We start from the raw sequence: 14,392 nt of genomic DNA on the forward strand, positions 1-14,392 counted from the left end.
TGAATGTGAAGCTGATGATGTGCCCTGTAAACTTTCACTCAATGCAAAATAAAAACATTTAATTAAAAAAAATAAAAAAATAAAGCACTGGTAAGCAAAAAAAAAAAAAAAGAAGATGGAAAGAGGAATACACAGTGTCAGTGTACCAAAAAGAAGTGGTTGATGTTCAACCATTTCAAGACGTAGCATATGATCAAGAGCCAGTGATCGCGAAGGAAGAAATCCAAGGTGTGTTGGAAGTCATTGGCGAAGAACAAGGCACTGGGAATAGATGGAATACAAATTGAAGTTTTTCACCAAACTGATACAACACTGGAGACACTCGCCCACTTTTGCCAAGAAATTTGGAAGACAATTACCTGGCCAACTGACTGGAAAATAACCGTATTTGTGCACATTCAAAAGAGAGGTGACCCAACGTCATACAGAAATCATCAGACAATATCATTGATATCCCATGTCAGTAAACCGTAACTAAATATAATACAAAATCGGCTGAAACTCTAGACCCAGCGAGAGAGAGGGGCCTGTGTGCTGACGACCAGAGGTCAGGTTTGCGGCATATTCTTTGGTTGTTTGATGATGCATGGAGGATATTGTAACCATGGCAATGTAGTGATACACATTTAAAAACAAACAAACAAAAACTGCTGAAACCATACATTGGCAGAGAAATTCCAGAGGTTAAAATGGAATTAAGAAGAGGATGTGTAACTGGTAATATCATTGTTGACATCTTTTGAACATTGGCTGAAAGCAGAGAATACCAAAAAGATGTTTACCTGTGCTTTATTGACTATGGAAAGGCTTTCAATTGTGTGGATCATGACAAGCTATGGACAACATTGCAAAGTATGAGTATTCTGGAACACTTAATTGTACTCCTAAAGAATCTGTACATAGGCCAAGGGACAGTGGTTTGAACAGAACAAAGGGAAATGGAATGGTTTAAAATTAGGAAAGGTATGCACCAGGTTGTATTCTTTTACCATACTTTTTCAATCTGTATACTGAGCAAATAATCTGAGAAGCTGGGATTATATAAAGAAAAACATGGCATCAGGATTAACAACAGACTCAAACAACCTACGATATCCAGATGATGCAACCTTGCTTGCTGAAAGTTAAAAGGACTGAAAATAATTTGTGATGATTATTTTGTATGATTTGTATCTCGATGTAAAAAACAAAAACAAAAAAAAACAGATATCCTCACCACTAGATCAATAAACGACATCCAATTAAATGGTGAAAAGATTGACATATTGCATTAGGCAAATCTTCTGTACAAGACCTTTTTAAAGTGTTCAAGAGTAAAGACGTCAGGTTGAGAACTAAGGTGCACTTGACCCAAGCTCTGGTATTTTCAATAATCTCATATGCATGTGAAAGTTAGACAAGAAATGAAGAAAATTGTAGAAGAATTGATGCATTTGAGTTATGGTGTTGGAGAATATTGAAAGTACCATGGACTCTCAGAAGAACAAACAGATCTGTATTGGAAGTACAACCAGAATGCTTCTTGGAAGCCAGGATGGCCAGACTTTTTCTCTTATACTTTGGACATATCAGCAGGGACCAATCCTTGGAGAAGGATATCATGTTTGGTAACGTGGAGGGTCGGAGAAAAAGAGGAAGACCCCAACAAGATCGAATGGCACAGTGGCATCAGCATTGGGCTAAGTCATACCAATGAATGTGAGGTTGGGCTAGTTCTGGTCAGTGTTTCTTTCTGTTGTGCATAGGGTCGCTATGAGTCAGTAACAACTTGGTGACACCTAACAACAAAAACATCAACATACTGAGTCCTGGAGTCCTAGTGTGCTGCCATAGGATAAGCACTCATCCTCAAGGTTGGTTTGAACTGCAGGGTCGGAGGTTCAAACTCACCAGCCTCTCCTCGGAAACCCTATACAGGGTCGATATGAATCAGAACTGACTCAGTGGCAATTAATAGCATTTTGGGTCCTCAGAAGCCCTGGCAGAATTCTAGAATGAGCACTGTAATGCCTGTCTTACAGACTTGGCAGTTCTATGGGGAAAATATAAATGACTGTCTGCTGTTTTAAAGATATACAGTTTCCAAAACCCTATTTAGAAGCAATTTACACATATAATGCAATCCCAATCCACATTCCAATGACATTCTTCAAAGAGATGGGAAAAACAATTACAAATTTTATATGGAAAAGAAAGAGGCCCTGGATAAGCTAAGCATTGCTTAAGAAAAAGAACAAGGTTGGAAACCTCTCACTCCCGGATTTAAAATTTTACTACAAGGCTATAGTGGTCAAAACAGACTAATAATGGGATAGTGAAAGATCCATTATAGAATTGAGAATCCAGAAATTAACCCATTCACATGCAGCCAACTGATTTTCGACAAAGTACCTAGGTATATTGCATGGGGAGGAGATAGTCTCTTTAACAGATGGTGCTGGCAGAACTGGAAAGCGATACGCAAAAGATTGAAACAAGACCTTTACTTCATGCCCTATACAAAAACTAACTCAACAAGGATTAAAGACCTAAATATGAATCCCAAAATTATGCAGGTCATTAATGAAAAAATAGGGACAAATGTGAGGGCTCTAATTCAGGGCATACACAGACTACAAAACATTTTGAAAACTACACAAACAAAAGTAGACAAAACAGATGAGTAGAACATACTAAAAATTAAAAACTTATGTGCATCAAAAGACTTCACGAGAAGAGTAGAAAGGGAACCCACAGAATAGGAAAATATCTTTTGCAACAACACATCAGACAAGGTACTCATTTCTAAAATATATAGGAAACTACAACACCTCTACAAGAAAAAGACAAATTAACCCAATTAAAAAATGGGCAAAGGACATGAACAGACATTTCACCAAGGAGGAGACCTGGGCAGCTAACAAACATATGAAGAAATGTTCACGATCACTGGCCATTAGAGAGATACAAATAAAACAACAATGAGATATCATCTCACACCAGCAATAACAGCAAAGATAAAAAAAAGTAGAGGACAAGAAATGCTGGCGAGGAGGACAAGAAATGCTGGCGAGGATGCGGAGAGACTGGGACCCTCCTACATTGTTGATGGGATTGTGAAATGGTCCAACCACTCTGGAAAGCAATATGGCGCTTCCTCAGAAGGTTGGAAAGAGAAATACCTTATAATCCAGCAATTCCTCTACTTGGTATTTACCCACAAGAAATACGAGCCATAACATGAGTAGATATATGCACACCAGTGTTCATAGCAGCACTATTTACAATAGCAAAAAGATGAAGACAGTCTAAGTGTGCCCATCAACTGAAGAATGGATAAACAAACTGTGGTACATACACACACTGGAATATTATGCTAGCTTGAAGAATAACAAGGAAGCTGCAAACGACCGCATAACATGGATGAACCTTGAGGACATCATGCTGAGTGAAATTAGTCACAAAAGGAAAAGTACTGCACAGAACCATTATTGTAAAACATTAAGAAAAAGAACCCACCCTAAAAAGGGAAACATTATATTTGCTTGTCTCTGGGATGTATGGGATGAGGTGAGAGGAGGGAGGGAGAGGGAGATAGAGCACAGGGTAGGGAATAGACCAGGATAGCTTGGATGCTGAGGGAGGGTGGGGAGGGGAATGGAAGAACAAGTCAGATGGGAAAACAGTTAGGCAGGTTTGCATGGGCTAAGTGAGTTAGAGATAAATAATGATACATGTACAACCTTGGAACAACTGAACTCCAGGATGCAGGGATTGAGACATGGTTTGAATGGGTCAAAGAGGGGGGAAATGTTAAGATGCTTGGCTGTCTTTTGAATCTTGGTTTCCCTTTCCTAGCATTGTAAAATAGACAATTGAGGGGGAGAGAAAGGAATAGCCAGAAACATCACGATAGAAAGCTTGTAAGTCGGTCTTCAGCATATGACTGATTGGAATGCCTTTAAGGAGGCTATGCTTCCTGTGGAGTCTCTGCATTGCCTAAGACCATAGGTGGAATCCTGAACCCCATCTGGAGTCGTCTGAGGTGAGAAGTTTCCACTTGAAAGGGCAAGCCTGGAGCAGCTAGAAGAACAGAAGATACTTTTTGAAAGAAAGACTGGCAGGAAAAATAAAAAAAAAAACATAACGGCAGTCTGATTGAGTACTACAAGAACAAGCAAGTTGCCCACCCAGGAGACATCAAAGCAAGTTGTCCGGTCCCCTCAGCGTAAATCCCCTTCCAAGACTAAGACTCAGTGGGAATACACAAGCAGACATGGGGAAGTGAGGGGGAAACAGCAATCAAGTAGGGAGCTAAGTCTGACCATGTTCAGTAGATTCCTGTGAACCCTGGTGGAGACCTGTTTGGCCAGCAGTATGGCAAGAACCGGGCACTCCTGGCCCCAGAGGCAGTGACATGGCCACAGAAGACTAGAGCAGAGAGTGAAACATCCAGCTGATATGAAGTGAGGGGAGATGCAGAAAAACACCCATACTTGCAGATAGTACCCACTTGACTGGGCTTCAATGGCTGGATGATCGGAACTGAACTAGAAGAGGAAAAAACTGTAATATGATGTAATTTGATGAACTTAGATGTAGTAGCTCAAAAGAGGGAACAAATCTTTACAGTGAGGATCACTCCCACCCCCCCTAAATACACAGGGTAGACAGGGATGGGCAACTTAGACATTGGCTACCGAAATGGCGGGGGGTGGGGGAGGAGACTGCAAAGGCAAGAAGTGACTAGCTTACAACCTTTAAAGAGGGAGCCTAGTTCCAGATGAGGCAGGGGAAGGTAGAATCTCCACTGAGTGGTATCCAACCTGTTTGGGCAGGACTGATGAAAGGAAATAGGGATAAGATTCAGGCTGTACAATAGTGAATAATTGTTATCAGGACTGACTGAGGGTCAGAAATGTAAAGGTAGATGTTTTGTAGCAAAAGGAGGGGAGTGATTGACTTTGCAGTCCGAGAGCGGAAGGCCCTGAGACCATCATCATCAAGTGAGAAGATCAGAGGGCGGGACCCTACCCAGAGAAGCAGTGATGCCAGTAATGGAGGCAGAGATGATGACGTAGATAAATGGAGCAACTGGAGACACTGGCCTCAGTGATCATAGAATGAATGACCTACCAGATTTTCTGTGTTTGTTTTTAGAGTTTTGTTCTGTTCTCAACTCTTCCACCTGTCAATTTAGTTCTGGGAGGTGCTGTCACATATGTTAGTCTCTGGTAGTTGTCAGTTCTTGTTGGTCCTCAGTCCACAGAACCTCCTTTAGAATGTTTTGTAGCAAAGGATTGGCTTTGGCAAAATCCCTTATCTTCTGTTTATCCTGGAATTTTTTATTACATCATCATATTTGATAAGATTTGCTGAAGAAAGGATTCTTGGTTGACAGTTTTTTTCTTTCAGGGTTTTATATATGTCTCCCCATTGCCTTCTTGCTGGCATGGTTTTGTTGAGCGATCTGAACTTAAAACTGACTTGCTTGCCTTTGTTTGTAATGTTTCACTTTTCCCTAGCTGCTTTCAGAATTCTCTTCTTATCTTTGATTTTGGAGAACTTGATTATGATATGTCTCGGTGATATTCTTTTGGGGTCTATCCTTTCTGGGGTTTGTTGAGCTTCTTGAATGTTTATCTTTTCACTTTTCAGGATGTTAGGGACATTTTCTTCCAGCAGTTCTTCAACTATTTCCTCTGTGGACTTGTGTGATGCTTCCTGTTCTGGAATGCCAATAATTCTTAAGTTATTTGTCTTCATGTTATCCTACATGAATCTTAGACCTTCTTCAGATTTTTTTTATCCTTTTTTCTGTTTGCTCTTCTATCTTAGTGGTATTCAGAGATTTGTCTTCTCGCTCACTAGTTCTGCCTACCATCTCTTCTAATGTACTCCTTTGCCCTTTCAGAGTATTGTCTATTTCAGATATTCTATTATTGATCATATGGACCTCTCTCTATAGGTTTTGAATTGTTTCCAATGGTGTATCTATCTTATTTGATTTTTCTTGTAGTGCTTTCCTGATTTTTCTCAACTCCATTGTAAAGTGTTTTGAAATATTTTATAATCATTTTTCTGACATCCTTATCAGGCATTTCCACTGCTTGCCCACTTTCCATAATGGAGTCCAGGTCTACTTCTAGGTCATTTGTCACAGGCATTCTATTTTGTTTCTGGACATGTGCTGATATGGTCATCTGCTTTTGCTTCTTGGACATGTTTAGTATTTATCTGTGGCCTTAATACTTAATTGAGTGTGTGTTTTGGTATTTTTTATGCTTTCTGATTGCCTCTAGGTAGATGTGCTCAGGATGTGGGCTTCCCTTTTCACTCTTCTTTTTGCTTGACTCAGTAACTTTTCACAGGTATTGTCTACCTCCCTGATGTATGGCAGTTGGTATTGGTTCTTGCCTGGAGTTTGGTGTTTTATAGAGTGTTATTGTAGCTTGACTGTATGGCAGCAGTTGTTATCTTTTCTTGGGTAATGTAGGGAGAGAAAGAGTCCCCCAAAGTTACAGGAGGAGCATAAAACAGCAAATCAGCAACAGCAAAAAAACAAGAAAAACACCAAAAACAAAATCAACAACAACAAACCTAGATTGGCTACTGTAGTCTATAATCACAGAAAAGGGAGAGGAGGGAGAGAAGAAAAAAAGAAAAAAATCTGTAGCCTAATATGAGTATGACTTTAATGTCCTCTTTCAACTTCTTGCCTTCAAAGCTGCCTGATAAATTTCACAATGCCACTGTTCCTTGTTATAGTGTACCTCAGGATTTAATTTAATTTTCGGCCTCCCTTTGCTCTGAGGTTCCTGCTTTGTTATTCTGTGGTGGGTCTGCTCCCCCGCTTGGTCTTGCTGTTTGGTTTCTCCCAAATTGTTGGCTCTGAGCCTATGAGCCCGGCAGATGATAAAATATGCGATTTCTTACTTCCCCTACAAGTTCCACTTGATATAAGCCTTCAACCTTTTTAACTGTTTGTACCTATGTGGTTCAGAGTTTTGGAGCTCTTCCCTGAACCCTCTTCACCTGGTATTCTGTGGTACTGCTGACAGCTAACTTCACTGCACCTCTACCCTATCCGCCATCAAGCCCTGCCTCCTTTTTTTTTTTTTTTTTTAATTTGTTGGTACTGGCATGCATATATGAAGGAACTGAACGTTTGTGGGGAAATGGAATTAAATGGTAATGGAAGTTTTCCACAAACTTTTGAAGCCCTCTCATATTGTTAGTTCCTTTGAGATTGTAACGGTGGCATTTTACATTGTAATTCAAGGTCAAAATATGCTGTTACTAAAGTTTCTGTATAAATTAACCTTTTTTAGTTATATATCTTCATAGATTTTAAAAGAATATTAATTTGGTATTTTATAAAATATCTGTATATTTAATAATTTTGATTACATAACCTAGAACATATAATTTTATCTTGTTTATAAATGTTACAACCATGGTGGAGCAGTGTCTAAATTGACCTACTAATTGAAATGTCAACAGTTTCAACTCACCAGTCACTCTGAGAGAGAGAGTTGTGACAATGTGTTTCCATAAAGAATTACTCCGAGGAAACAGATGCTGTTCGCCTCTTTCTATAGTGTTGCTATGAAACGGATTTGACTCAGTGGCACTGGTTTTGGGTTTTTTGTTTTTGTTGTTAAATTTACCATTAAATCTATTACCAGTACTAATGGTAGACAATATTTTTGTTTGAGTGTCTTATTTAAAGGTTAAATGTATTTCTGAGACTTAAAGGTAAATGTCTAACCGTGAGTGTTAAAATTTTTAGACCTTTGTGTTTTGTATGCTGGAATGGTAAAATTTTATTTTGTAATTTCTCTTTTCTTTGTAGACATTCCACTTCTTCCTTCTATTACATCTCTAAGTCTGAATGAAAATGAAGAGAAAAGCGGACCTTTTGTGGTACACTGGCTAAACAATAAAGAATTACATTTAACTTTGTCCATGGAAGTCTTTTTACAGCAACTTAGAAAAAGTTTTGAGCACCAATCTTCTGAGGCCAGTGTAGATGACTACAATCAGGTTGATGTAAAAACTGATGAAGGTAAAACTTTTTAAAAAATGAAACAATTAATTTTTAATAAAATATTAATGGCTTTTATATTGGAATAACTATAGCAATTGTCATAAATAAACTCCAAATGGCATAGTACCAATTTGGAGTAGCTCATTTAATAAATATTGCTATTCCAAGTCTACTTTTTCCCCGGATCAATCAAGGATTTAGGGAACTTCATTTAGACAAGTCTGTTAGTCTTGCTATGGGAAAGACTTCCCGTATTTGTAGACTTCCAGGAAGTTTATTGAAAATGCAGTGTCACAGACTCCACCAAGTCTTACTATAACAGAATCTGCAAATTAACCACATCCAGGTAATTTGTTTGTACATCAGTGTTTCAAAACATTGACTTTGGGTCTTATGCTCTTCTGCATTCAGCCTGCAGTCTTATGGAAAGAGAGGGGCTTTGATATAGCTCTTTCTCAACTGTCTTGTCTCAGAAATGACAAATGTCACTCAAATTCCATTGACAAGACTAGTCACAGGGCCCATGTCATCTGTGACTGATACACTAAGAAATGGAACAATGAAATTAGTGTAGCCTGTGATTCATAAGGAGTCATGGTGTGGCGCTATAGGATAAGGAATGGACTGCTAGCCCAGTGTCAGAGGTCCAAACCCACCAGTTGCTCCTTGGAAACCATATACAGGGTCACAATGAATAGGAACCAAGCCAACGGCACTTAACAACAATTCACAAGTGTTTTTCAAAAGTTTTAATATTTGTTTATTTTTACTCACAAGAATATACACTCTCATTAGGAAACCAAAGTCAAATACTACATTGTTACCGTTGTTAGGAACCATCAAGTCAGCACCGACTCATAGCGAACCTTTGCATAGCAGACCGAAACACTGCTCGATCCTGGGTCAGCCTATATATGTTGCTGTTGTTATGTATTGTGGAGTCGGTTCTGACTCATAGAGACCCTGCACAGGGTTTCCAAGGCTGTTAATCTCTATGGGAGCAGAATGCCTCATCTTTCTCCCATGGAGCATCTGGTAGTTTCGAACTGCTGACCTTGTGGTTCGTAGCCCGATTTGTAACCACTACGCTACCAGAGCTCCATAACCTACATATTGGTACAAAATTTTCATGCTAAGCTTGATGAGTGTCTTAGATTCATTGTTTTATGTACTCACTTGAATACATGTATCTATCTCTATATATCTGTACACACAGACAAACACACACATACATTGTTAAATGCTGGCGAGTCAGTTCCAACTCATAGCGACCCTTTGTAGGGTTTTCAAGGAGTGTCTGGGAAGCTTGAACCACTGACCTTGTAGTTCAAACCAACTTTGCAGTCCAGTGCATATACATATATATATGTATCTGTTGTTGTTAAGTGCCGTCTAGTCGGTCCCGACTCATAACGATCCTGTACAGGGTTTACAAGGCTGTAAATCTTTCAGGAGCAGAAAGCCTCATCTTTCTCCCGCAGAGCAGCTGGTAGTTTCAAACTGCTGACCTTGCGGTTTGCAGCCCAATTTGTAACCACTACGCTACCAGATAAACTTAGAAATATCTTTATAAATACATTTGTGATTAAGAAGAAAAAAAATTTTCATATTGAGAAATGTGTTCCCTGTAAAAATAACTTTGTTCCAGCAAAGTTTATATCCATGAGCAGATCATGGACATATTTTTAAGTGTTTTTTTTTTTTTTTAAGTGATTTTAATACTCAGCCTCAGCTGAGAACTGCTGTTTTAAAATTGATTTTCTCTTGGAACAGTGTTAACCTTGTGTAAAATTCTCCTCACTCTGAATTGACTGCCTGGAAAAAGCATAAGTAAATAAAAACATATAATTAAAAATAAAATGATATTTCTTAGTTTATAGCAATAGCTTGACTTTATTTACTTGGTTCATAATCCTTTTGCTTATAGAAATGGATGATGGTGTTGATCTGAAAATAAATCATGAAAAGAAGGAATCGGACAGCAATAAGATCATACCAGACTCAAGTTTTGTACCATTACCATCAGCTGCTATTGATCATCAGATTGAAGTACTTCTGTCTGAGTGGAGTAAAAATGCAGACATGCTATTCAGTATTCATCCCATGGATGGTTCTTTGTTGGTTTGGCATGTAGATTGGCTGGATGAATACCAGCCTGGTATGTTTCGCCAAGTGCAGGTACTATTAATATGTTCTCTAGAGAAATAATTGTTAAATGTGTGTACTGTTTCATAATACTACTTTCTATAATTTCATATGTTCTAATACTTGCTTTCTTAATTCTAGGTGTCCTTTGTTTCCAGAATTCCTGTAGCTTTTCCCACAGGTGATGCAAACTCTCTCTGTAAAAGCATAGTGATGTATGCCTGTACGAAGAATGTTGACTTGGCTATTCAGCAAGGCAAACAAAAACCTTCTAGTCTCACACATTCCACATCAATGCTTATCTCTTCTGGTCATAGTAAATCAACTAATAGTTTAAAATTAAGTATTTTCACCCCAAACGTTATGATGATTTCAAAGCATGCCGATGGTTCTCTCAATCAGTGGCTGGTCAGTTTTGCTGAGGAATCTGCTTTTTCTACAGTTCTCAGTATTTCACATAAATCCAGATATTGTGGGCATCGCTTTCATCTTAATGATTTAGCTTGCCATTCAGTATTACCATTATTGTTGACAACGTCACACCATAATGCATTAAGGACACCAGATGTTGAAAACCAAAAGCAACCTTATGCTGTCAATAATGAAGAATGTTCTTTGGGACAACAGAATAAAAGCACCATTGATGTGGTATTCCAGGATCCTAACGCAGTTTATAGTGAGCTAATTCTCTGGAGGGTTGATCCTGTTGGACCATTGTCTTTTTCTGGAGGTGTTTCTGAGCTTGCCCGGATTAATTCTCTTCATGTTTCTGCCTTTTCCAATGTGGCATGGCTGCCCACTCTTATACCCAGTTACTGTCTAGGTAAGCATTCTGATTTCAATTTAAGAAATTAGTTGGTTTTTTGTTTTGTTTTGATGTTTACATTATCCCTAGACTGTTAAATTTTAAATATTTGTAAATGGTTTCTAGGTGCATACTGCAACTCTCCTAGTGCATGCTTTGTAGCAAGTGATGGACAGTATCTGAGATTATATGAAGCGGTTATTGATGCCAAGAAACTTTTATATGAGCTTTCTAACCCTGAAATTTCTGTAAGTAAATGGCTTTTAAAACTGTTTTAAGTATTAAGGTTTTTAGGCATTTAATTATTGGGCACTTTCTCGAGTTGTTACTTATAATTTGTAATAAACATGCATATCTGTTGTAGTTATTTCTTAATTTTTCACATTTGTATTATTATAGTATTTCATTGTACTCCTTTGTTGTTGTTAACTGCCATCAAGTTGGTTCCAGCTCAGCGACCCTATATAGGGTTTCCGAGATCTTAAATCTTTTCGGGAGCAGACAGCCTCATCTTTCTCCTATGGAACAACAACTGGAGGACTTGAAACCACAGACCTTGTGGTTTACAGTCAAGTGCTTATCGATGAAGCCATTGCACTCCTTTTACTCCGTTAGCTACTTTAAAAAGAAAACATCTCTTTCATTCATTCAACAAGCAAATTCTATTGCCCTGCAACATGTGTTTCTGTAATGACTCTCAGCTCATAGATAAATGAGTACGAATAACCACAATATAACCACCATCATAGCAGTATAATGTGGAAGTTATGCTAGTTCATATGCTTTTTTTTTTTTTGTAGGTATTGGAGTAGGAATAACAGCAATAGGATTTTAATCTTAAGAAAGGAAAAAGCTCCCAGTTTGGTTGCAATGCCGTTAGGAGGATTTTCAATACCATTGCAAACTTTTTGCTTTATGACGAGCTATACATTCTCCTGTCCCCAACTAATAGCAACACACTGTCTGCATTATCTCAGCAAACTAACATTTCTATTCTTTTGTTTTTTGTGTTTTATAATATTCTGAATTAGCGTTTAGCTATACTGAGCTGCATACTCAGAAAGTTCAAACTATCTCTCCAGCTACCAATTAGTGTTTATGTTAATGCTCTAGCTACAGGATTGCATAGGTTTCAATTGTCTGCCCAGTGCTTTTTTTTTAAATCTTTTTTTGTTGTTGTTCAGGAGGTGTTTTTTACTGTGTGAGTTAGTAGAAAGCAGGGATTTTTCAGAAACATATACATAGTGTTATATCAGAAACACCTGTTTATTGAGGGTCTTCTGTTTTTTATGTGCTGGGAATTTAGATTTGAACAAAATAGCCAAAAACCCATTATTATAGAGCTTAGTCAAGGAAAATATGGTGGGAAAGGTAAAAATATAATTACATACTATAGAGAGAAATAGTGTTGCAATGGAAGTAGGAAGTGACAAGTAAAATAATAGAGAACACCTCACCGATAACATAACATTTGAGAAAAAACTTGAAGCAAATAAGATAATTAACTATGTGGATATTTGTTGTTGCTGAATGCCACTGAGTTTATTGCAACTAATAGTGACCCTATAGAATAGTATAGAACTGCCCCTTAGAGTTTCCTATGTTGTAATCTTTATGGAAACAAATCACCTTGTCTTTGCTCCCGTGGAGCCATTCACTGGTGAGCTTGAAGCCATGTGCTTAACTATTGCACCATCAGAGAGCTCCTTTGTAATATTTAGGGAAAGGCTATTTCAGGTAGAGGAACAGCTAGTGTAAAGAACCTGAGGTCAGAGTATGTTTGGTATTTAAAGGAAAAACAAGGAGGCTTTTGTAGCTGGAGTACAGGAAGTGTGGATGAGGTCAGAAGTTAGCCTGACCAAATCATATAAGGCCTCATAGGTCATTGTGGTGATGTTAGCTTTTATTCTGAATTAACATGGGAACCATTGAAGAGACTGATGGAGTGATATGATCTGACATAGGTCTAAAAATTAGTATCATAGATTATATATGAAAAGCAGAAGTGGAATCAGAGTGAACAATTTAGAAACCTATTAAACTAGTTTAGAAGAGACAGAAAAGGGAGCTTATACTAGAGTGGTAGCAAAAATTGGTGAAATTGATAGAAGTGGCATAAGTTGGTGAAATTCTGGATGTGTTTTGAACATTTAGTAGGGTTGGATTGGGTATATAGAATATTTATGTAAGTGACATAAAGGGTGACTCCCAAGGTTTGTGACTGAGCAATACGAAGAATAGAGTTGCCATGAGTTGAGAAGAGGTAGACTATAATAATGAGCCGATTTTGAGGGGCAGGAGAAATTACAAGTCTGGCTTTGGACATGGTAATTTTGAGATGAGTGCCCTGGTAGTAGAGTGGGTTAAGCATTGGGCTACTACTGTAAGGTTGATGGTTTAAACCCACAAACCTATCTTTGGAAAAAGCTAAGGGTATAATGTTCTCATAAAGATTTAGTTTCATAAACCTTATGGGGCAATTCTTATAGGATTGCTGTGATTCCGAATATAAATTAGGAAGGAAAAGCAGACTATTACTGAATGTTTAACCACTGAAAACTGTATGAATAGCAGCAGAACATTGTCAAATATAGTGCCAGAATATGAAAACAATATGAATAGCAACAAAACATTATACGATATAGTGCTGGAAGATGAGCCCCTCAGTTTGGAAGGCACTCAAACTATGACTATAGAAAAGCTGCATCCTTAAAGTAGAGCTGACCATAATGACGCGAATTGAGTAAACCTTTCATACCTTCATTTGCTGATGGGTTACAACTCAAAACGATAGCAAACATTTGTAAACATTACTTAATATTTGTAATATGGAATGTACAGAGTTTGAATCTAGGAACATTGGAAGTTGTAAACAATGAAATAGAATGCATAAACATATAGATGTCCTAGGCATTAGTGAGCTAAAACGAACTGGTATTAATCATTTTGAATCAGACAATCATGTGGTTTACTATGCAGGGAAGTAGAAATTAAAGAGGAATGGCATCAAATTCATTGTCAAAAAGAACATTTCAGGATTTATCTTGAAGTACAGTACTGTCCGTGACAGGATAATTTCCATATGGCCACCACTCATCTGTCTGTCGTGCTGTGGTGGTTTGAGTTGCTGTGATTCTGAGAGCTATGCCACCGTTGTTTTAAATAACCAGCAGGGTCACCCATGATGGACAAGTTTCAGATGAGCTACAAAGCAAAGACAGACGAGGAAGAAAGAGTGACAAACTACTTCCAAATCGCTAGTCACTGAAAACTCTATGAATAGCAGAGAAACATTGTCAGATACAGGACTGGAAGGTGGGAAGGCACTCATAATGCGACTGGGGAAAAAACTGCCTCCTCAAACTAGGGTTGACCATAATGACATGAATACAGTTAAGCTCGGGGGAGAAAAG

General features: G+C 38.1%; 1 protein-coding gene across 1 annotated transcript in view; it reads left to right on the top strand.

The window, feature by feature from the left end:
• DMXL1 (Dmx-like 1) overlaps nucleotides 1–14,392 on the top strand; it is a 280,448-nt gene that overhangs the window by 131,917 nt on the left and 134,139 nt on the right. The window contains exons 10-13 of the mRNA XM_006873194.1: nucleotides 7,835–8,047; nucleotides 9,957–10,207; nucleotides 10,316–10,997; nucleotides 11,106–11,227. Coding sequence (XP_006873256.1) covers nucleotides 7,835–8,047; nucleotides 9,957–10,207; nucleotides 10,316–10,997; nucleotides 11,106–11,227 — 1,268 coding nt within the window. The remainder of the gene's footprint in view (nucleotides 1–7,834; nucleotides 8,048–9,956; nucleotides 10,208–10,315; nucleotides 10,998–11,105; nucleotides 11,228–14,392) is intronic.

The sequence above is a fragment of the Chrysochloris asiatica genome, unplaced genomic scaffold, assembly GCF_000296735.1.
Source record: "Chrysochloris asiatica unplaced genomic scaffold, ChrAsi1.0 scaffold00228, whole genome shotgun sequence".
NCBI lineage: Eukaryota > Metazoa > Chordata > Mammalia > Afrosoricida > Chrysochloridae > Chrysochloris > Chrysochloris asiatica.